Raw genomic sequence first — 24,656 nt, 5'->3', positions numbered from 1 at the left:
GTTTACAAAAATAAAAAGGGGAAGAAATCCACACACCATTCTGCCTTCAAGTATACATGTTTCTGACATTAAATTTAGTGAAAAAGAAATGATTTCTCTCTATGAATTATGAATTATAATTTATAAGGAGATGATAAGGCTTACAAATTTAAAAAAACCTCCCATACCTGCCTTATCTAAGGCCAAATAAGTTATTAAAAAAAAATTCAAAAAAACCCTCAACGATTTGATAGATTGGCATGAAGCGTGCCAAATTAGAGGAACTGCTTAAGCCTCAGGCATGTGGAAAATGGAAGAATATATGTGACTACTGCTTATTTGGTAGAATGCACCTAAACCTCTGACTAAGACAAATCAGTTTATAACAACATTAGCAGTAAGTTTAATTATTTCTTTTTTGTCATTTGATTCTCGCTTACCACTCCTAACATCACAGAATGAATCTCTTGGGAGAAAGATTATCCTGTTTAGCAATAAAAATATCTTTTGCTGATCAAGGTGTTGCCTCTTGGGTGGTGTTAGAAAGGGGCAGGCTGTCTTCTACCCTCTCTGCTTTGTACAGAGTTTTGCCAATTTTGTATCATCCTGCCCTAACTGAAACAAGTTATGCTAAATGATATATAAAGCACAGTAATGAGAAGCACTTGCATAAAACTTGTCATTTGTAGACAAGCTGTATTCGCAGTTACTGTTAAGACAGAGGCAGCCAAGAAATGGAAAAAAACAAGTGAAGCAAACCTTGATTAATGTTTTCCGTGCATATGAATTAGCTTTATAAACTAGATGGCATGGCCAAAGAGAACATTTCGAGTTGAGCTCTACAAAAAGGGAACCCAAACAAATGCGCTGGGCAGGAAGCTGGGAGCTGCTGACCTAGCACAAGCGCAGGGCAGTCGGAGCAGTTGGTTTGCCTACAGTTTGTTCTGAGGGAAATGAAAAAAGGAAGTGCTTATCTGATACGCATGTATCCTTTTGTATTATATTTTTATTACAATTTTCGTTATTTAATCCCAAGTCCAGAACAAATAGGTAACGTATGTGTAGCAGTGCAAGTTATGCCAAAAAGATATCAGCGTTGAAACCTGGGTTTATCACTAAAAAATAAGAATATGAGGGAGAAGGGTTGTTGTGTATGCGTGTGTCTGTGTGCACACACGTATGCTTTTTTTTTTTTTTTTTAATTAAACAGGATATGTATGAATCAGGAAAGCAAACTCTGATACACAAATGGAATGAATGGTGAGGCAACCAAAAGGCAAGATTCCTCCTTTAATTCCCAGAAGAATGAAAGTCATTCCAGTCTCTGTGCGTTTGCTGGCCCTGGTGCATGCGAAGCTGTTGGCCAGAGTTCAGCCCTGCTGAGTGATAGTCTCTCTTGATCCTACCACAGCTCTGTTAGAGGACAGGTTTGTTTCCAGGAAAGGAGAATTGTTCTTCTGGCGAAAATACTGAGCAATGCACTAGGGCCTTGAAGGAAACAAGGTTATGAATCTTTGCTACCTCACCCGATACAAGAGGAAATGCTTTCTGAAGTTACATTAAAGGAAAGGAGGGGAGCTTTTCTTTGGACTACTTGTGAGAAGATGTATAAACTGACACACTTTTGAATGTATTAATTGCTACCCTTTTTCATATTAGGTAGTGTTGATATGTATACTTTGTGCTCCTTGCAAGAACTGATTAACAAAACAAGAGAAGGCCTGGCATCGCTGAAGTCAGCGGGAGGCTTCCCATTGTGTAGAGGCAGTTGGTGTTTTGTGCGTGAGGTCTTCCCGGAGAGCAGGAAGTGACATTTTTGGCCAATAAATTGTTAATTTAATATCCGTGTTATGCATTTTGGGCATTTGCGTTGTGTGGCTGTAGTATGTATTTTTCTATAAAGTAGACCAATGATGAAGAGGATAGATAAATCTGCTTCATTCTGTATAGAATACTGCATTATTCATTTTAGCTCTGCAAGTGTAGTTTTAAATCTTGTTCTGCTTGCTCCTGTCTAAAAACAGGAGATTGAAAAAGCACATCTGCTTTTACTTAAATAAAGGAGGGTGCTTTAAAGATTATTGTAGGATTGCTTTTATCAGTTCAATGAATCACTTTTCCATATAAGGTTAAAGCAGAACTTTCACCTTCAGGTTGCTGAAATTGCTGGACATCTGGGACAGAAATTATACTGGTGACATATAGTCTGAAGTTTTAGATCCAAAATTGACCTTTTACTGAATTTTGCTGTGTATGTTACAAAAAGCATACCCCATAAAAGTTTGAATCAAATAAATACTTGCATTGAAGTCAAGGCAAAAAGACTGCATCCATAAGAAAATTATATTCCCTTAAAACACAACTCAAACCTTGTAGAATTTCAGTTGCTAATTTTACAAGCTTTTTCAGTTCCTATATTTTTACTAGAAGCAAGAAATTTTTTTTTTTACCCTTTCTTTGCAGTCTAAAGGTAATCTTCGTGACAAACCTGTGTTAGTCATTTTTCATCCAAAACTTAAAAATCAGATAAGTTCTGATAACTTCCTGATGCTTAACTCGTAAATTTACAAAACTTTACATAGTCATATGAATGATTCTCTAAGCATGTTTTTTTTAAATGTTATTGTTATTAAATTAGAAAAATTTAATATGTCAAAATATTATATTTTTCTTAGTCTAGCAAATCACAAGATTGTATTAGTCTACTTTTTCCCTATATGGGATGATATCTGTGTTGGCAGAAAGTGTGTTTTTTCATTCATACGGAATGTGTACTTTATAGATGTATTATGATCTGCCTTTAAAAACTGTTGTCTAACATTAGACCCTCAAAGTAGTTTGATTCCCCCTCCCACCCCCCCCGACTTGGTGATCATCCCCTACTCTTACTGATTTGGAAAAGACCCTTTCTTATTCACTAATGAAAATCAGGATACTCAATTAGTTCTGTAATTCAAATGATCGAGATCTGGAAATTTTTGTCTGAACGTGGGAAAGTCAATAACAGACTATGATGTCCACCTGGAGCTGCAACCTACTTCAGTTAAGAGGACTATATTTAAAACTGATTTGGCCTGGTGAGGGCTGCTGGTGATGGTGGGGATGTGAATGAGATGGGGTAGTCTGCGGGGGGCAAGTGCTGTGCAGGCCGTAGTCTTAGGTTTGTGTTTTGGTACTACTACCTCAATGTTTTCATACTGAAACTTGTAAGACAGCTTAAAGGTTGCAATTTCTTACTAGCATTTAAATACACTACAGTTATTTACAGTATATTCTGATAACGTGCTAAGCATAAAATAGGAAAATTGATGTTATTTTATAGCACAAACGTTCTCCAAAAGAGCTCGGTGCTGTCTGGGGGAAAGTTTCTGTGCTACTGAATCCTGATCTGCTTTCTGTGGTGAATTTAGAGCTGACTGAAACAATTATGTATATATGCACACAACTCTGGAGGAGAAGGAGTATTTAGGGTCGCTACGGCAATTGTTACTCGTGTTCCCCTCAGAATTAATGAACACTTTTGTATTCAGTGTATGCTCCCTTTGTGGAAATGTGAATCTCATTCCCTCAGGACAGCTGCGCTTGTTTCCTATTCTCCCTTGAAAAACGTATGTGCGGTTACTTGAATATTCCTGAAGCTAGTGATTGTGGTTCAGTAGATTTTTGAATCAGTTTGTAATTTTGTGAATTTGAGGATTTATTTCTGATTATATCGGGGATTTGAGAACTTTGAATTTTAGAATTTTGCTTCATTTTCTGAAGCATGTACTAGAGTTTTCTTCTTATTGCAGATACTGTAAAGACCTTTAAGATTAATTTTATTTTGATAACTGAATTACTAGATAATGGAAGCTTGCATGTTTAGAAACACTGTTTCTGTTTCTAAAGTGACATAAATCCAGTACTTTTAAAATTTGCACCTGATTTTCGTGTTATGGAATATTTTTTTATTGCTTTTGCTGCTTTTTGCAGTGAAAATATTGAATTTGCTGCTTTACAAGAAATACCTGCTTACTTTCTTCTATCTCCTTCCACCCAGTCTTGCTCTGTCAACTCTCTCTGATACATCTTGCATATCTTGCAAATAAATAAGTTCAGAACAGCCAAAACTGGAGTACTGGCTATTTTTTCATTACAAGCATGTAACAGTGCAAATACTTGTGTTACTCATTCTCTGTTACTGCTGTATCCAGCCTGAGCCCCCAGCTAGTTGCTTCCTTCTTTAGCTTATTTAAAATGTGTTCAGATTTCACTGAAAAAAAATTCCTAGTAGCTCTTTATTTCCTATTTGTTGCAATCTCAAGCCACTTACTCAATACAAAAAATGGAAGTGGAGACCTTTTTGTTTGCTGCTTATTTTAGGCACATTGCTGTTTTTTGGAATTGCTTCTGCGTTCTCTGTTTCCTGTCAAAGCTACTTACCCATTTTCTGTTTTACTCACTTGCCCCAGTCACATCATCCTGGTTTAAACCATAAATTCTTACTGTCCGTCTCTCCCAGGAGAAAGTTGTGTACTCGCACAGGAGACTTTCTGTGCGCAGTATCTTGCATGGATATGTATTGTCTCTGCTACTTCTTGTATGACATCTCATTTTTTTTTGATTGGGTACTGTTCTGCCTGGGGAGTTTAAGCAGACATATATTCAATCAGCATCTTAGACAGTAGGACAGTGATAAACCCTGGGGTCTCTATATTACTTCATATGGGGAATTTTATACCAATAGCATAATTAATTAATATTCTCTTTTGCAGGTTTAACCGATGAGAAAGTGAAGGCCTATCTTTCTCTCCACCCCCAGGTACTGGATGAATTTGTGTCAGAAAGTGTAAGTGCAGAAACTGTGGAAAAATGGCTAAAACGGAAAAATAACAGGCAGGAAGGTAAGCTATTACTGTTTGTAATTAAATATTTGACTTCGAACAGCTCATTTCTTAACTTTAAATTTTAGAAGTTTTTTGCTTTTTTGTTTTTGTTTTTGTTTTTTTTTTTGTAAAACTTGCCTGCTGTAGTTTGTCTGTCATGGTTCCATCATCTTTTTTGAAAGGCAAAAGAGGTTAACAATTTTTGTATTTTCAGCCTTTAGGCATTTAGAGTTTGAACATGCTGGTATTTGTTTTGGGAGGTTCAGTCTAGTATTTGCAACTCAAAATGAGTATCCACCCAAACTGTAATGTCTGTTATGTTAATGTGTTTTTGAGAAGGTAATTTGGGCTCCTTGCCTCTAAAATTGGCAAGTTCAGAATGAAAATTATGTAGTAAATGCAGCTGTAAATGCACTCAGTAAGATATTGGATGCTTCATCTCACAAGATCCTATTTACAACATATGCTAAATCCGTTCTAGATCTGAACATTGCCACACAGGTTATAAACAGTGTATTGAATTCTAAAGGTGTTTCTGTTGGGTTACTGCAGGTTTAAACCCTCATTTGCTGGACCATGAAAACTGTTTCTTATAAGGAGGTCTGTGGATTAACAATAATCTTAAATTATATGTGATAGTGTGCAAACAAAAGTTTTCATGCAATCCTAAAAATTATTTGGAATGTTCTAGGTAAAATATAAGAGAAAGTTACTGGGAACATTGGGTAAGAAACACTGATTATACTCTGTGAGTGCGTTGCTCTGTAATTGGCTTTTAAGAAGTTTGAGTTTTAACTTCTGGTGATAACTCTAATTTCAAATAAAGAGGCTATTGCTGTTTCTCAGAAGATAGCTGAGTGTTTTCTGCAGACTTACAGGAAAAAAAAGTAGTGGACAAGGGACAGAAGAGGATGTAATGAACTAGATTTTCAGTGGTGATGAGTACACATGTGGTATTAAGGTTGTAGTACGCTTTCTTTGGTGTAAAGAGGTTACCTAATGGTAGAGTATAAACACACAGCAATAGGCTGTCTGTTTACTTGTTTGTTTCTGGCGTACAGTGCAAACTTAGTAGGAATACTGCATAACGACTGTGTTTATAATCCACATATGCAATCAGAAAAACACTGTTATGGATTAAGTGAATGAATCATGGTAAAGCATTTTACAGATGCAAGTGAAAATACTTTGTATTTTCACTCAGAAAAATATTACTCATTTTGCAGATAGCTATTCCAGTGAAAATGATGATTTTTCTATAAGCTGCTCAAAATTACTACACGAAATCATTGCTAGTTTGAAATACACTTTATAGTTTAGATCAAAGATCTTGGTCCAAAACCTGAATGATTTGAATAGTATTTCAAGTTCAAGAATCTTGCATTAAATGGAATTTACTTCCAGTTGTTCAAAGTTTGTTCTGTCTTTTTTTCTTATGATGGTTATTCAGAGAGGGAGAAATGACCTAGAATACAGATCTATGAAGGTGCTCACGAAGGTTTTTCAGCCAACTGCTTGACTAATGCAAAGTAGCTATTGAAAGGTGTCTTACCAAGGTTTTTATCATAAGTAGCCACAAAGATATGTTTTGTCCATTATCTTCTCTAAATTTAAATCCTCTCTTTTATGACTATCTCTTGTAAAGCTGTTGAATTAAGAGTGCCTAGCAATAGTTAGGCCATTACTTAAATTTAGCTTTACATGTCTGTTACCATCAAGGTGGTCTTCCTGCCTTCCCTGCTACTTTCGTTGTGCTGGCAGTAATGGTTAGGGTGGCCATATTTATTACACTAAAGGCACTTGGGTAGGTGTGACTTTCTTAGTGTCAGATTTTTAAGAAGAGAGTAGACAGAACTGGATTTATAACTACACTTGCTGAGTTAAAAAAGAGTAATTTCAATGTGTTTCCTTTGCAGATTGAAACAGATAACTGATTAACCTCATCTTCGATTTTCTTTTAGAAAAGAGTGGGCTATAGCCACATAAAGTATCACACATAACAAAACATTTTAGTTAGACACAATGCAACGTTTATAGAAAAGAAACTTGCTAGATCATTTACACAGTTCACTTTGTGTCTGCCCAAATCCTAATGCCAGCCTAATGGTGGCAGTATGAATGAGCAAGAGGAGATGATGGAGGTGATTGTTTTGGTCAGCACGGATCTGTGGTGGATTAAATTGAATATGTAGCTATAAGCTTAAGTCATTGTAGATCAATAGAGATACAGTTTTTCCGCTATCCCTCTTGCTTTAGTGCAGTCTATTTTGTTAATCTCCGCATCATGTAATGTGATACAGAAAAATAAGCTCTGTTTTTATTAGAAGGTTGCCAGTCAGGCAAAATGCTGTTTTGAGATCTTTGGCTCAGTGTCTGTACTCTTATATGTTGATGACGCAGAATAGTCATTAACCTATATGCAGAAATTCTGTCCTGTGCAATTTACAGGCATCCAGCTGTGTGTACTCTTCAGCCAGAAGTCAGTGGGCCTGCAGCCAGAGTAGTTTGTCTGAATTTCAATAGCATGAACATAAACTGGAATGTCGGATTTGAACTTAAATGAACTAAAATTTTTCTGTGACTGAAATTCACTGGAGTAGACTTACTTTAGATTGATTTTTCTTTTTTTTTCTAAAATCCAAAGTACTGAAAAGATAGGCGATTAGTAAATGCTGCAATGTTCAAGATAAAGCAGCAGTTTATATCCCAAAATACCACGGGGACACGTCCGAGTGTATCAGATAAATTTTATATCTAGCACGACAAACATAGCTTGAAAGTGACCCATGGCAGGCTGATGGTGATCTGGGATTTTAGGATTTTATTTATTTATTTTGTATAGTGGAGAAAAGCTGAGAAGTTAGCACTGGGAGAGAGCACTGCTGGTATTGGGTATTCACTGAAAACTTTTTGAACCCTGACTATTATCTACTAATAAAATGCATACATAAATAAAAACGTAGCCAGGCCTTGTATTGTTGCTCACAGCATTTCCGAGCAGCTCTGTTTATTATAAACTGCCAGTTGAGTTTTAAATTTTGTATGTCCAGATCACAGTCTGCTTAGGCAGGACTCCTGCTAAAATTGGTGGAGCGCAAATTGGGCTACTACTACTCATGCAAAGTGTTTTTACTTGGTTTTTGTAAGCAGAATTTAACCAAGTAAGAGGGTTTCTGAACTGACTAAAGATTTCAGGATTCATTTTAACTCTTCTTCACTGTTGTTTACACATTAACTATGAAAGCAACTTGTTTATAGGTAAAGCCTGCTATTTCTAATCTGAGGCCTAGTTCATACTTAATGAATTATAGACTTATGGGATGTTTTATGAAGTTTATAGAACAGAAAAACATCTTCATATAGACACAGTGATAGCAGTAAAAAGTGCCTTTGCTTGTTTTATCTCATTTTATTTGGGGTACTGGTATAAGTTATACCAACAAGCTACGTGATCTTGCCATTTTAAGCTGTGCTTTGAAGATTCATTAACAGGTCGTCTTAGTAGAAGGAGATTTTTTTCAATGGACTTGAGAGTTTATCTGCCAGATAAAGATCCTTTCTTTTCCAGATGGTTAGCTAGAGTACTAATAGAACTGACAAGACTTCCATTTGTCCTCTTCCAGATCATTCAGCTAAAAGTAACTGAGCCAAGAGCAAGAACCGTAAGATTATCGAAGTTTTAGGCTCTGCTAGATATAGCCTCATTCCCCTACAACAAATTCCTCACAAAAATGTTTCCTACCTTAAATCTTAATTACACTGTTTGAAGCTTCACTCCCACAACAATAGAAAGAGGCTGCGTTTACTGATTGTGAGCCAAATGCATACCTTTTACCTTAAAAATACTGAATTTTACAGTTGTCTTTACTGTTTTTATTATGACATGTGTATAGAGTGAAAGGACAAACTGTTCTGACATGGAGAATTTCAATGTAGAGAACTGCATATATGACCTCTTGGTCTGTGAGAGCCAAGGTATCCCTTCCTTCAGAGGTGGCTTTAATGTTTTTCAGGTGGTGGGGATTTCCCTTCTCCTCCAGCTCCTTCCCCCCAAGGGCTACATGAAGACGTAATCTACTTCCAGTGTGTCCCTCGTGTTCTCATGTATGCTTCTTCCTCTGGGGTTTTGTGGGGCCGAACTCGGTGCTGCGGTGTGTGATGTGTGTTTAGCACAGGGGAGAGAGACTGCTCAGGAAGATTTTTCCTACAGTTATAAAGTGCTTTTGGGGATAGACTCCATAATCCCCTAGGAAAAAGCTGCACCAGCTTCCTAGAGGTATTTGTCTTGCTCTATGGGAACTGGAAAAGGAATTTAGCAAAGTTTTACAACTGAAAGGGCTGACTACAAGGATAGTCATGCTTTGCCGTGACAGGAAAGTTGGAGTGGACTAGCTCTAGTATAGGAGTTGCATCTAGGCACAGAAGAAAAAGTGACACTGATATGTGCATGATGTAGCTGAAGGGACACAGTTTCAGTACCTGCAGCCTCCCAACTCCCTCTCTTGCAGCAAGCACAAATAGTTTTGAGCATCTCTGCATAAATCACATCATTTGGAATTGGTTTCTTGGATGTTGGTCTACATAAGGAAGATATTCAGTTCGTTGATTAAATTTGGCATTTCCTTGGCTAAGTTTAAGAATGTTCTGTATTTTTAGCCATAGACTTAATTGTTTTGAAAAACTGGAAATAATAAATACGCTATTTAATTTTTGCAAAGGTAGGGCAGCAGGCAGGAGAAACACAAATTTAAAATAAAATTATTGCACTGCTTTTTACCCTGCAGATTAGCAATTCAGAAATGACTAGCAATGATACCTTGTCACAGATGTTTGAAATAATGTAAAGAAATGATTTTTAAAAATCATGCAAGAGGACAATTCGTGAATATTTGCTCTCCATGTTGGAAGAGCCTAATAAGCTCAAGGACCCTTTTGACTCAGCGTGGTCTGTGTTATGCTGGCCAAGCCTGATAAGGGATCGGGCAAGTATGGGCAGTGTTCCCAGTGACTTGATTCTGAAGACTTTGTAAATATTTACTGCACATATAACACGAGTTTTCCTTAGCAATCGTATTTATTAATAAATCAATTAGTCATAAATTTCAAAAATTATTAGTAAGCCCCACAATTTGAATGACAATAGTAAAGCATTTCCACTGTACTGGGAGGAAGAATTACATTTGCTTGCTTGTCTTTCTATGATGTCACTTAATTTTACATTTCTAATCTTTTTAATGAATATATTCTAAGAAAAGCATAATGATCTCCAGATATTCTCCTCTTGATAGGACATTAAGCCATGATGCAGACATAATTTTCCTTGTAATTTATTTGGATTTCTAAAATTACTGATTGTACTTGATTTGCTTAGTTACTGATATTGCATAGGAATCTGTGTACCTGGATTTGCCTTTCTAAGATACTCTGCAAGTGTCGCAGGGTTTTTCTCCTTGAGCCTAAATGAAGGCTTGCCATAGCTCTGTGTCTTTTGCCTAAATGGCCGCTTCTCTATCAGGAGGAGTTAGCCTGTGGAGGAGAAACATGGAAACTCTGTTTGGGGAGTAGCCTCTTGGAAATGTCTTTCTCATTTTTACTTTTCTTGCACTCGTGTGTCTGTCTCCATCCCTTGCTGTCCCTCTTCTTTCCTCATGTTTCCACGCAGCAATCTCCACAGGATTTTGTTCTACCAGTTCTAAACCTTTCTTTCTGATCCATACGTATGTTTCCTTGGCTACTTTTCCCTCTCCCTAGCCTAGAGCCCCTGGGCCTAGTTCATCACAGTGCATGATCATGTGCTTGTTATTGCTGAATCTGCACACATCAACAACAACTTTATACATTATTTTCTTTCAACAGTACTTGCCAAAACTTTGTGAAGCTATATGTGGTGGGAACTTAGGTGCTTTGGTACCATACAGATGCTGTTATTATGTTATTCCTAAATACAACCTTGGGCTTTCTTTAATGGAAAATACATATATAAAACAGTACATTCAGTACAATGTATGGCCCTGGTTACACACAATCATGTTACTGTGTGTTAAGTTCAGTGGGACTGTGCTAACAGGACATCTAGCGTTTACGGAAACCCAAAATTTCAGAATTATCATGTAAAAAAGTAAGTCGACTAGAAAATTAAATGCTTAGTTTAATGTTAGTATATTATTAGTATAATATTTATTCAGGATGAATAGTCCTAAAGAAGATGTCGTGTAATTTTTTGGGGCTTTGAAAAACAGTATAATTGATTGTCTTAAGCTGAGTCCAGGGTATTGCCACCCTACTATTAATCTTGCCATTTACATAATTTGTAATGTAATAGGCATACTTCATTGTGTCAGTCACATTTCATTGCAAAGTATACTGTAATCTGGTCTGCATTCAAGCAAGAAGAGAAAATACTATTTCACATGGCCAATGAATACTACTTTAGAAATCCTAGCATTAGCATTTCTTGATGTTTTCTTACATGAATTATTTAAACAAAAACATGCAGTGACTCTTTAAACAATTTTACATATTTTATGAACTCTGATTTTTTCCTTTATGCTTTTCTGTTTTTATTTTCTGTAATTCTCAGTGTTAAGTGCTATTAAATAGATATGCTTTTGTTAATATGCTGCAAATGAGAAATCAGTGTATTTGGTTGTTTCAGTTAAAAGGCATTTGTGAACATGCACAATTTTTTTGTTCTTTTTTTATATACCATTACACAATGAGTCAGAGCATATTCATTGCGGCTTCTGTGTAATTACTATCAGCGATCGGGCTGACTGCATTATAAAATGTGATTCTTCATTAGGCTTTAAATGCATGATTTTATCATGAATATCTCATTCTTGTGTTGTTTTCTTTCCTGTGAGTCAAATAGGACAACTCTACTTGGGTTCAGAATTTAGAGTAAGCTCCAGTTCCATTCTTTTTTTAGGTCAGTCGTTTAACTGTTCACCCTTTTACTTCTCCTTTCTACTCTTTGTCCTAAGAGTGGGCAAAGATTGCAGTCAGATTTGATGCTTTAAGTTTGGCTGGAGGCTGGAGAAACTGTCATGTGTGGATAAGCTCATTTTAATAGTTTTGAAAATTACTGTAGCTACCACTTGGTAGAAAATTTAGCAGGCTTCTGGAAGAAAGATGTCTGCATAAAAATTCTTACCCACAAGTTCCTTTGGGTCTACCCAGGAGACCATAGTATACTAGAGCAATACTTTTGAAAGCCTGAAGTGATATAATTGAGAATAGAGAGAACAGAGCTCTATGTGGGTTAGTTAAACCTATTTCTTATCGTATAGTCTGTGCTAAGCTGCAGGTTTCAGTGGCTAAAATAGTCTTGTGCCTGAGCTAGTTCATTTAAGCCTGGTAATTTTTTTATGTAGTCTTTAGACATCCCCTTTTTCTATTCCTAGAGAAGGAATAGGATCTGTGACAAAAGACTGCATGAGATCCAGACTCTGAGACAGTCTTCTATGCAGAGGGAGAATTTGTGTGACTAGTCCTTTAAGGCTGGCTAATACTAGAAGAAAAACTGTCCTAAGCTGCATTATGAAAAAAATAAAAAATTCTGTGATGTAACGTGGAATGGGAATTGTTTCTTTTCTGATGCTGTGCTTTAAGGTATTAAGCTAGGAGTACAATGTGCTTTGAAGTTTGTTAGAGTAATCTCTCTATTCCTGTGAGAAAGCAAGGAGTTTTGGAGAGCCGTTGGTGGGTGGCTCTATCTGGGAAGCAGGTCTGTACTTAGTGCGTTAAAATTATATTCAGCTTTGTGTGACTATTTTAATTGTAGCGATCCAGAGCAACTAATACTGAGGTACACCTTTCTACAATAAGTCATAGTTATTCCTTTATTTGCTCTATTAAATAATGTATTTTCTTTCCGATATAAGTGGTGCAGTGTGGAGCTATGCAATTTGCAGTTTGGCTGTAGATGTTAAATGTGTGAAAGGATGGCTAATTGTTACATGTTTCTGTTAGCAGGGATAGATTATATGGAAGGAAGAAAGTTAGCGGGAAGAATATATGTATGCTAAAAATATGTCAGCTTCTTGCTCTCAGAATTTAAAAATGGGAAGATAAAGCCTATGTTGGATTTATTAATTTTTGAAAGTAGAGTCATTCCACACTAACTAATAGGAAATTGTTCTGTAGCGTAGTGCAACGCTTCCCAAGTCAAGTAGAAAAAGGATATTCAGAGGCTGGGCAGTATGGCTCTAGTGGCAGTGCCCTACAGCTTGCTGTGATTCTGACGTCTTCCCAACCTAGGCAAAAGGAAATGACATGGCAACATGTTTAATGATCTTCATAGTTTATAATTAGTCTGTCTTAATGTTTCATTGATGCCTCAAGCATGCTTCTTCATCCTGACGCAGCCCTGCTGTGCTTATGTTACTGTGATATCCAAGCAAGCATGAATACTTGCCAAAATGCAAGAGCAAACGTGGGAATGATTAGGATAGTGTGTTGCTTGCCACATTGACACTAGAGTAGTAGTTCTTAATGGTTCTTATTACCAAAGCCTACTGTTTACATACTTTGATGCATCTCTTGAAGTTTCTTCTCTAAATATGCTATTTCAGACACTTAAGGACGAATTTTCCAGTCCCATTCCCCTCAATGGAGGTGGCATAATTATTTTCCCTGTTCTTACTCTTCCTACAGTGTCTGCTCATGGTCAGTGTGGGAGATAGATATCAGGCTAGATGGTCTTTTGGTCTGAACCAGTGTGGCTGTTCCCATGCTCAAAGGCACTACTTTTCTGGGAGAATATCGAACTTGATAGAATTGTCCTTAGCTTTGTAGAGTTGGATGTTGTGAATGTTTTTCTCAGAAAACTTCCAATAATGTCGGAGGGCTTGACTGCATAGATCCTATATTTTGTGTAATTCCTACTTCTGTGGAGATAAAATGTCAGTCTCTAGGTATGTAGTAGCTCATAGGTTGCCGTTTTTCATGTTGATGATAGTGTCTAGAAAAGTTTATGTTAGCATACTAGCATTTCAGAGGCAGACAGAAGAAGCGATGGCTTATGGTAGCAATCTATATGGACATGCAGTTTTAAGTTCAGATGATGAAAATGTCATACATCTGTCACAGATACAGAATAGTTTTGGAGCTGATTCCTGAGAAGACTGTTATATTGAGAAGACTGCCATTAGTTTTAAAAATTATTTTATCAATGAGTCTGTTCCCGAAACAGTCAGTATAATTGTGGAAATTGAAGTCATATGTGTCTTTCCTGTTCTTGTGTCAAGTTCAGTGGATTTTTTCATTTTTTTCCTTGAATTGATGAAAAGAGAGTTAGGATAGAAGTGGGTTCATCTTGATTGTGAAAATACTGCGATGGAATTAGTGGAAACAATTTCTCTGATTCTCTGTTGTGTTGTCAGGTTGTTTTTTAGGGGGGCAGAAAAGGTTACTGGAAAGGATATATAGGTCAGATAGGTCAGAAGTGGTGTGGATATGTTAATAGAACAGAAACGCTGGGCAGTGTTGTCTTGGATAATACTGAAGTCTTGAGTGATGATAAGCCTAGCTCATTAATTGAGTATGTTTCTGGATTATTTTCTTCTAATTTGGTGAAGTACATGATAGGTGTTCTTTTGTTTTTTTGTTTTGTTTTGTTTTAGTTTCTTGAGTGGATCAGGTGAAGGAGATGATTTTTCTGTGTTTCTGGAGGTCTCTTGCATATTTAGAATTGTTTGGATGGTCATAGATTTGCAGAGAATAAATCCTCTGGTGATGAAATGCTTGGGCTTAGGAAGTAGATATCACTGCTTGGTCTGAGTTCTCTCTCAACTGTCTAATTATGTTAATCAGGTTATATCTAGAGCAATTATTCTCAACGTGTACTTAACCTGATGTTTATTGTGTCTATGTCAGACTTGAATAAGAGGTTTTATGCCAGAAAATAGTTCATTTTTTTTCTATCTACTCAAAAATATTGGTTCTTCTTACAAACTTTGCTTCACTGAGTCATTTTCTGCTTGTATCTGCTAGCTATATTAGAAACCATGCAGACTGTGATTTTTGTCATGTCTCAATTTTTCAGGTGAATTAGGGCATGGAGGTTCTTTTAGCGTCTTACTTAGAAACAGGTTTCCCAGATTTCTCATCGTTTAAGTTCACTTTTTAAACCTTTCTAGTTTATTAATATCTTTTATAAAATGTGGGAAGTGTAAGAAAAATGATTTTCCAATAGTAGGTTCATTAATATTGTATTGCAGTGTAAAAACATTTTCCTCCTGTTCAGGACAGTATTCCCTAAACATAGTCTAGCCCTGCAACTTTGTTTTCAGATTGCTTCCCTCCTTTACACAGGATCTTCTTTGGCTTTAGAGTTAAAACTAAGCAAGCAGAAAAAAAATCTCTCACTGATTGATAGAGAAGCTCCATTCTGATCGCATGGGTGGAGACTGTATTCCCACATAGCCAACATTTTTTACTGATGGTGATATATAGTGATGTAAGCTAACCTGTTTTACCTTCATTCAAATGGAATAGGAACATTCCCATGGATTGTAAGCTGAGAAAGCAATAAATTAGAGCAAAGGAGTAGTCATTAAGTTTTATGGGACAGTAACTTTTTAATCCCTATGTACAAGTATTAATTCAGAAAACGTTGGGATAGACAAGGCCTGCAGTCACGCGTCAACCAGTAAGGATAAAACAAAATGTAAAACAACTTACATATTAGCATTCTCTTTTCTATCTATTAAATAAGTCTGGCATCTTTAATCAAAAGACGATACGTGATTTAACAATCTTTGGCACTACATGCACACAAAGAAAGGATGAGTAACTTATTTCATGGATGTTCTGTATACCAAGAGTGAAAAGTCAGTTCAGCAAAGTTCTGGATAATTTTCCCATAGATACTAGATATATAAAATTTCTGCTGTCCCCTTTATCTCCTAGGAAGCACAGAAGGGCCTGAGGATGAGTGAAAACTCATCTTTTTTTGTGGAAGTAGAATAATGGATATAGATGATAATGCCATGCTCTGTGAATGGATGATTTTGTTTCTGAGAGTGGAGGTGAATAATGGTATTTGTCTTAACGTCTTACTGGCTGTTAATGAAGCTTGTCAGCAGAGAGTTTTTCTAAAGCTGCTCTATTGTCCTAAGACTTTGCATTCAGATTGTCAAGCATACAGAAGAGTAAAACACATACATCAGTCTATCTGTATACATCGAGATAGACTATTATTGGCTTAAGCAAGACTGTCAGTTTTCCGTTTATCATCCTAAAGTGATTCAGCTTGATAAAGATGGTAATTCTGTTACTTTATCCTTGTAAGACTGGTTAGGTAAAGTTTTAGACTAGTTATCCTGTGCTTGTCAGATTTATACAGTTACTTCAAAGAATGTGGTTTTCATGATGAGCCATAGATATTCACCTTATTTGTCCTAGTGGTCATGTGTTCTGAAGAGATAACTTTGTCCAAAACTAACTTCTTCATTCTACAAATAGTGAAATAAATCCTGTCAATGGACTTTAAATTAGGCTATAATAAACTACTTTTTTTGTGGTATGTTTTATGAATGTGTCTCATTCCCATTGGTTTGCCACTATCTGTTCCCTAACTCATTTCTTCAGATAATGACACTTGGCTAAATATGTTATAGGGAGGAGACATATTTATTGTACATAAGTGAACACTGCTGCTTCCTCTGTTTATCTGCTGTAGACTCCTGCAATTGAAAGATTCGTATCACAAACATTTAAATACTTTGAAGATATAATTGAGCTTGTGGATGGAAGTTATTTGGTTCAAAGTATGTCTTCAAGTTTCAAAATTTCTTTTTTTTTTTTTTTAAATAAAGCTTTGAGAAGATCTTTCAAAGATTAAAGTATTTAGAGAAGAAGTGCTCCTATGGATTGCTAAATTGCTAAAAATAGGGAACAAAGTGTATGAATGCCTAGACAGTTTTCACAATGGAGGAAGTCATCAGTAGTCCGAGAGGGATTTTCATATTCATAAATTATCTGGAAAAGTGGATGAATAGTGCGATTGTCTAACTGAATAAAATAATTAAACTCAGTGTGCTGTTATCCAAGTACATTCTCCACTGGCATAGTCAAGTAAAGTGATTCCTACAGTCCTCACATCCTGCTGCTGAAACAGTTCGTTGCCCTCCTTGGGTGTTCTGGCAGCCTGTTAGCTTGTTGTATCAATTAAAGGATCTAAGTTAAAAAATACTCACTTATTTTTCTGACCTTTTCATAACTACAGATTATAGAGTTCTATACAGCTGGTTATCTTTCCTCTTCTGTGTATCTTGAGAAGGCGACAATACCTGTACAGAGCATCTGAAATTCAAATTCACCATAAATTTCCACAGTGACTTAATGATGTTTCCTGTTTGGTTCTCTTTGGCTGAACTATCTATCTGTTGCTAAGCACTAATGACTGATTTTTCCCCAGCCCCTCTTTTTGAGTTGCATTAGTTAATTTAGGCTAGGCCTAAAGTAAGAGAGAAATAAGAGCTGGAGACTGGGCTTGAACAACTACTAGTCCCTAGTTAACTGTTTGCAGCCTCTGCATGGTTTTGACCATGCCCATTTGCACTCTCCCAAAACAATATTTAGGCTCAGTTGGAGGACTAGCACTTGCTTGGGACTATTCATAAGAAATAGTTTGAATGCAACATCCTGTTTGGAGGGAAGGGGGGAAGAGTTTAGCTTTGCAGATGTGACTTGTGCCAGGTGACTTGGTTTCAGAGGCAAAGATCACTCAAAACTGATTTTTCATCCACTGTTTTCTTCTTCAGTCACTCAGTTTTATGAGATCCTTTGGAGACACTACATCTGGTTTTAATTCTCACTATACCTGCAATATACTGAAAAATAAATTGTCTTTTATATTATAACATTCTGGTTTTTTGATCTTTTTTAGATAAGCTGCAAGTGGACATTCAGTTGTAACACTAAGGCATCTTTCAGATCTTTGGAAATAGCACCTTACCTGGAATCATGTTGCTTAGCTGCGGTACTGAGCAAAATTATTTTATTCTCCCTTCCAAACTGCATTATGCAGAGAGATTCAGAAGTGAAGTTTGTGACTCTTATTTTGTTTGCAAAAGAAGAGAACAGTTATCTTTATCCAGTTGAAATTCCTGAGTAACACAGAGCTATAGAATCGCTTTCTTACTTTTCTAATGCCAAGTCAGAATGTTTTGTGTGCTTATTTCGTTGTTTGGCTAACAGAAGTGAGCTGTTTTACAAGATGCATGGTCTTCATGCCAGCGTGCTACAGTCCCCTTTGATTTACCATGAAATAGGTATGGGGAATGAAAGGGAAAGAGGTAACTGAGTTGATGGGGAACTAATGTCAGGAGAATGATAACACCACAATTCAGTAACAGATGTCGGAGGAGGAACGTGTGCGAGTTCTTGAAGGCTTTATAGTAATTGATTGGTCAGCAGGCATTAGATTTGGGTGAGTGGAGGGGGAAAAGGGGCATGGTTTGGCTTTTGACTGTAGTATTACAGAAATTCAGTTCAAGTGGATTCATTGTCAACACTTTGAAATATCTTCATGTAGAACACCATATATTCCTATAGTAATATGAGAGAGAGATGGTTTTTCCTAGGGACTTGCAGAGCAGTGACTTTTAGATTTACTGCAGAACATTTGTGGAGGTTTATCAGAACAACTGTTAAAGCTAGTAACTACACAGTGACCCATATTTTTCAATTATTTTATTTTTCAATCAGAGTTGTCACGACCCACACAGTGAGTTCCTATTTAGGATAGGAGGTTACTTCATTTGAAGTTTTTAAATTATATGGAATGTGTTCTTTTTGCTTTGAATGACCTAGGAAGCCACGTCACTGTGACACTTTCTGACTTGTCATCATGTATGTATTCCATGCTGTGTCATATAAATATCATGTAAATGTGCATTAGGAATGAACTGCACTTTGCGTATTGCCTGTTACTTTTCTTAAAACAAATTTAGTTCTACAAGTGGTAGTATATTTTTACAGGCATGCACTATTATCAGATTGCCTTTTCCAACAGTCCTTCAGCCAAAAACATTTTTATAGAACAATAACTGTTATCATCTCTTCTGCCAATATGCTTGTCTTCTTCAAAAAGCTTTGCTATGAATAATCATAAGTGACAGTAAATCTCTGATATATTTGAATGTTCAGAGCACTCACTGTAGCAGCCAACTGTACACCAAGTGCAATGAAAATGACAGCATATAATCTAGCAAAAAGCTCTTACAAGCCTTTTCCCGAATTATGCTTTCTCCATCAAAATTCATAGTTGCACTCATAAATAGCAATTATCATATTATGAATCAACACAGTCTGACCAGGTCTAAAAAAACAGTTCAGTCTATAAAATATTTGGCATTTCCATTGAACATAGATGACACAGTACTGGAAATGAGTTGAGTGTCAAAAATACTGTTTTCTGGCATAGTCCTGTCTAGCATCTTTTACTGGCTGTTTTCAGAGCTGTGTACTGAAGAATGGACCAACAGCCCATGATGACAATTATTCCACAGTTAAGTCCTTAAGGTTAGAAAAAAGGTAAACTGGAGTTTTGGAATACATATTACAACTGTGTATTTTCTCATAGACGAGTTCTTTCATATGCCGCTAAGAGTGGCCCTTCTGATACAGGGACAGAAATCGGATGTTTTTAAACACTTAGAAAAAACTCACCAAACCTATGCTTTTTCTGGATAGTATACATCATTTGAATTTCTCTTTTGCAACACTAATGCAACAGTGAAGACTGAGTTCCCTATTATAGGAACTCAGATAGGAATGGTTTATCATCATTCTAAACCTTTCATTTTGTAGGTTAAGAAATAGTAGATTTCTGTCAGGAATCTACATGTGCATCTGAAGTGAGCCGAAAACAAATTAATCATCGGGGAAGTTTCTAATTTTAGTTGAGCCAATTTTTTGGAAAGAGGCAAAGCCGTGCACAAAATCCTCAGGAATCAGTGTCAGGTTTGAATGTTCAACATTTTTTCTTGTGAATGTAATTAAAGGGTAAGAAGGTATTTGGCTTAGCTTTTCTTCATTCTTTGTAGATGTGTGTACATAAAATCTTGAATAAATGTATGTTGCTAGTTGCATTATTACACGTGTTCTTTTGTACCTTTGTGATGCATCTTAAAATATAAAGGAGCAGCTCAATTAAAATAATACAGTGTTTTCTCTGGAAGCTTTCTCAACTTGAGTTTCTCCATTCAGTTTTTATCTAGCTCTCTCTTTTACAAACTGTTTAAAAATGCTTGTTTTTTTTTTTTTCTCTGAGTGATAGCCTATATGTACACTTAACTCTTCAGCTAGTAGCATCAGTAACTGGTCATATTTGTACCTAATTTGCCCTTTGACAGCATGAGCAGAATAAAGCCCGGTGTTCCTTAATTTCCTCTCACCACTTCCCAGTCTTATCTTATGAATTTGGGTAGGCTTGTCTGTTTAGTTTTTCAAAATATATGTATTAGTATACTTACGTATTTCTGGGACTGTTGGGTGACATGCAAATTTTACTAGGTTATATGAGCATCTTTCATCTCTTTTTATGTGTCACAATTATGGAACAAATTCCCTTAGTTTTTAAGGTTCTTCCTCTTCTGATATGTCCAAATCCCTAAGACATGGTTTGATATGTGACTACCAATGCTCATTCTGAAGATGGGTTTTCTTAAAGGGTGGAGAAGGTCAGAGACACTGAAGCCTTTTTTTGCACAGCAGTTAGATTTGCTTCGTCTCAGATCCAGGCAGTCAGGGGCCTTCTGGTTCATGGCAAGCTTTCTTTGATAGTGCTTTGGTGAATTCTGACTCCGCTTTTACCTCTTAAAAATTTTAATCTCTTAGAATCTTTAATAAGGACTCCTGTTGTTACTGTTTCCTGTCCTTGAGGCTTCATCTGTAGTTCTCAAAGGGATAAGGAAAACCACTGCTGTGGGAAGTGACAAGGACACGCATTTCCATAAGGAGAATCGAGTTAAAAGAGGGCAGAAGTCTCTTCGTTGTGCCAGTGCCCCACAGAGCTGCATCTTTCTCTTTTGGGGTTTTTGCCTAACTCAGACAGTGCTCTGTTTTTGAAAATGTTCGTGGATTATGTCCAGGATCAAAACTTAGAGTAAGAATCAGTGAAAACTGTCTTCGTAACTCTTGCATTTCTTCAAGGAAACAGCTCAGAATCTGGAGAACAATACTGAGTTTCAGTTCTGACCTCCCAGTAATCTTATTTATCTCAGCCTGACCTCTGCTTTGAAAATACGTCTGATTTGTTGTAAGAGAGATCATATTTACCTAAGTGTTCTTTCACTTGGCATCGTTAATCTTCAAAATTTTCCCTTTTAGTGTTTGCACAAAACATATGTTCTGTTCCAAATACTGACATCCATATAGACTGAAAGGAATTACACAGCTCCAGTCCAGTTTATCAATTCTACTAGAAAAACCTCGATTTATGCAAAAGTAGAACTTTCCCAGAGAAAAGATATGTGGACTTTCTTATGGCAAATAGAAATGCTGCAGGAGAATACATGCTGAACAGTGATATTTTTCATCAAACTGATGATACAAAGACTTTGTTTTGCTCCTAAAGCACATCTGAAGATGAGGCCTCTATACCTCTGGCTAAAAAGATACTGCATATGAAGAATAGTTTTTTTTCAAGAAACTGACAGTACCTAAGCACGTACTCCTGTCTGTCATAATGAACTTGCATTTGAAGAATCCTCCTAACTTGTTTGCAAGTCCTCACCTTTGATATATCCTAAGTGTGCAGATTCAGAATCTTCGAAACTATCCATTACTAGGTAGAAAAATGACTGTTCTCAAGATTAGTTTGTGAACAGGCTGGTTTCAAAGGTATTTTAGTGTCTTAACAGACTGAGTACTCTGTCAGAAGAGAAAGGTTAGAAAACAGCTTAAGTGCTGTTTACAGTGGTTGGTAAAGATAAGAGTATCAAGTGGTTTTATCAAGTGGTTTCTTTAAGGATTCCTTGATTTATCAGAAATTGAATCCTTTGGGGTAACACAGGACTAACAGAAGTGGACAGAAAAAAAGGGGAGTGGATGTTACATTTGGGCTAGGAAGAGGTGGAGTGGCTTGTATAACTTACTGTTGATCTTGGACTGAGGCACTCATCGCTTTCAACTATTAACACCTATTAGGACATTCCAACATAAGACATATGAAAAGATCGCTGGGAAGTTCAGATTTGGGTCAGCACTATTTCTCTGAATCCTGATGAGAATCTTCTTTTGGCTAAAACTAATTCCATTTCCTCATTTATGTGTATGTTTAACAGGTATGGTATACTCTATACCATATATACTGTACCATAATATGTACCATACCCACTGAAACTGTTTGTTCTTTTTCACTTTCTTGATGATTTTCATTTCTGTGTAGTATGATACAGAGGGTGGGTTTCTTTGGGCTTGAGGAAAACATTCAATTTTCAGATTGTAACCTGTGCCTATATGCAATTCAAATAATAAGTATATTTTTTGTACTAATATTAGCTATCAACTTAAACAGAATACCCAGAGTTTCTGAAAGAGTGCATTTTCTTGTGCCTGCAGTCATGTACTTAACTTGAAAATCCGTGTTCATTTGCAATAATTGATTAGCACATTACACTTTTTAAATCTGAAATATATTTACAAAATCAAAAATGTTTGATGTTTTGAAAAGTTTTTTTGTAAATTTATGAGTAATCCTTCTATATTTCAAATTAAAGGATACTGTCTTGCTAAGTGATCTATAGAAAAGAAATAATTCTTGTGACTGATCATATTTTAAAATGAAACTGAAGTACTTGATAAATTTTTTAATGGATATTTTGATGATGACAAAATGATGCTTAGTAGCAGAACACAATTATATCATTGAAATCATTCTTTTTAAGTATTTGTTGTGTTTTCTTTGGACTAAATTGTGTACAATATGGTTATGACTAGCACTGACTAGGTGATAGATTAAAATGAAAGATTATTCTTCTTATTCTTTAGACTCTAAACAACCTCCCAATGTGTTGCCAACATGAATGTGTCTTTGGGGACAGAACCCGGTCTGTATCACATGGCTGCCTGCCAAGTCTTTCTACTAAAAAGCTGGCTATTGTTTTCTACTTCCTACTGCACAGTAGGGTGCATCCACCTCTTTACAGTATTCCTCCATAGCTTTTTATTTTATAGTAATTTTTTGTATTGAATGTTCACAGGAATATGTTTCCTCTACTCACCTAGGTCGTATTTCTCCTAAGCCAAAGTTGAAATAAAACGGACTCATTTCATACCTAAAGAGAATTAGAAATTCTCTTTCTAATTCTCTTAGAATTTCTACCTTTAGAAATTCGTAGTCTCTAACCAGGATTTTTCTGCTTTTCTCTTGGAAATAGACACATACTTCTCCCGTCACTGACATGTTAGGCATAGTCTGCCCAATTGCCTTGCCATACTATGGCAAGCAAGAAATAAAAAAATCGAGCAGTAGTTTCGTGTTTGTTCAGCATGCCTGTAAGTGCATTGTGGAAAAATAAAGATGTGAAAGTCACAAAATAGTGTAAATAAGTCATTAGAATCACAGACATCTTTCAGAGCAAAGTTAAGGAATCTGTCATTTTGCTGTCAAAGCGCGTTTATCTCCATGTTTGTTTTCTTTTAGAGGTTTGTCTAAGTAATTCAAAACCGGGAAGCTAATGATAATCTAGATCTAAATTCCTTCCCTCCTTTGCCTTCATAAGATCTTCTAATCTAAAATATCAGTGCAAAATCATTTGAATGTAGGATTTGCCTACCGAAGCTGCTTGGTGATATGACTTAGCTGTGTCTGTCTTGAATCTTAAAACATTGTTATTGTAATAGTCTGAATTCTTTTGCAAGCCTTTCTCTATATGCTTCATACCTAAAAGATACTAAGGCTTCTTATTCTTTCTAGTAATTTCTAGAGGAATTTACTAAGTGGAAATGAATGGTGACGTATATCATCATATGCTCTAAACGGTTAAATCCAAACATCTCTGCAACTGCTAAATTTCACTAAAGAGAATGCATCTGTTTGTCTCTTCTGCATGAAGGAGCCATAACTACATCTTCTTTTATTAAATATGATGCTATTATAAATGAAGGAGAAGTTTCTCACTCCCTCCTCACGAAAGTAATCTTGGCAAAGACAGCTTTTAATGCCTTCTTAGCAGTCCTCAGGATCTTGGGCTCTTTCCTTAGGCACCAGCTTGACTTGAATAGCCCAAACATGAAGAAATCAAATTGCCAGTGAGCTCTGTCTGTTCAAGTAGTATTCATAGCCAGCTCTTGATTTCCAAGAAACATTTCTGTGGTTGATCTGAGGCTGTGCTGCCTGCTCACAGCTTCCAGCCCTCGGTGTGTATTTCCCTCCTTCCCCTTGCGTTGGTCTTCATGCCTGCGTAATTGCAGAGTAAATCAGTTCACTGAGCTACTGCAGCTGAAAACACATCATGCAAAAAAAGTGGCCAGACTGTGGCTGTGCTGGCTCCCGGAGCCATTCCCTTGCCCTCCGTGGTCACACCAATGCTAGTGTTGGCCAAAAGCAGGAAGCTGGAATGCACAGTCAGGAGATGGTGGCGAAAGCACAACTGAGGCAGCTTGGGCTTAAATTGGTTTCCGCTGGTGTGGGACCTACACCCTGGAATTCCTTGCTAGAGAGGTTCTGCTTTTCAGGAAAAATCGTAGTTTCAAATACTCTAATTGGATAGATTGCATGAGTTGTAACTGATTACATATTAGGCACACGTTATGTAACAAAACATTGAATAAGACTTGGATAATAGAGTCTTCAGAAGA

General features: G+C 36.5%; 1 protein-coding gene across 3 annotated transcripts in view; it reads left to right on the top strand.

Annotated features, from left to right (window-relative positions):
* PDE10A (phosphodiesterase 10A) overlaps window positions 1-24,656 on the top strand; it is a 388,058-nt gene that overhangs the window by 274,047 nt on the left and 89,355 nt on the right. For all 3 annotated transcript variants that reach the window (XM_068938929.1, XM_068938931.1, XM_009680921.2), the window contains one exon: window positions 4,734-4,862. In XM_068938929.1, the coding sequence (XP_068795030.1) occupies window positions 4,734-4,862 (129 nt within the window). The remainder of the gene's footprint in view (window positions 1-4,733; window positions 4,863-24,656) is intronic.

This window comes from Struthio camelus, chromosome 3 (assembly GCF_040807025.1).
Source record: "Struthio camelus isolate bStrCam1 chromosome 3, bStrCam1.hap1, whole genome shotgun sequence".
Classification (NCBI taxonomy): domain Eukaryota; kingdom Metazoa; phylum Chordata; class Aves; order Struthioniformes; family Struthionidae; genus Struthio; species Struthio camelus.
The sequence above is the reverse complement of the archived record's forward strand: the minus strand, read 5'-3'. Positions and strand labels throughout refer to the sequence as shown.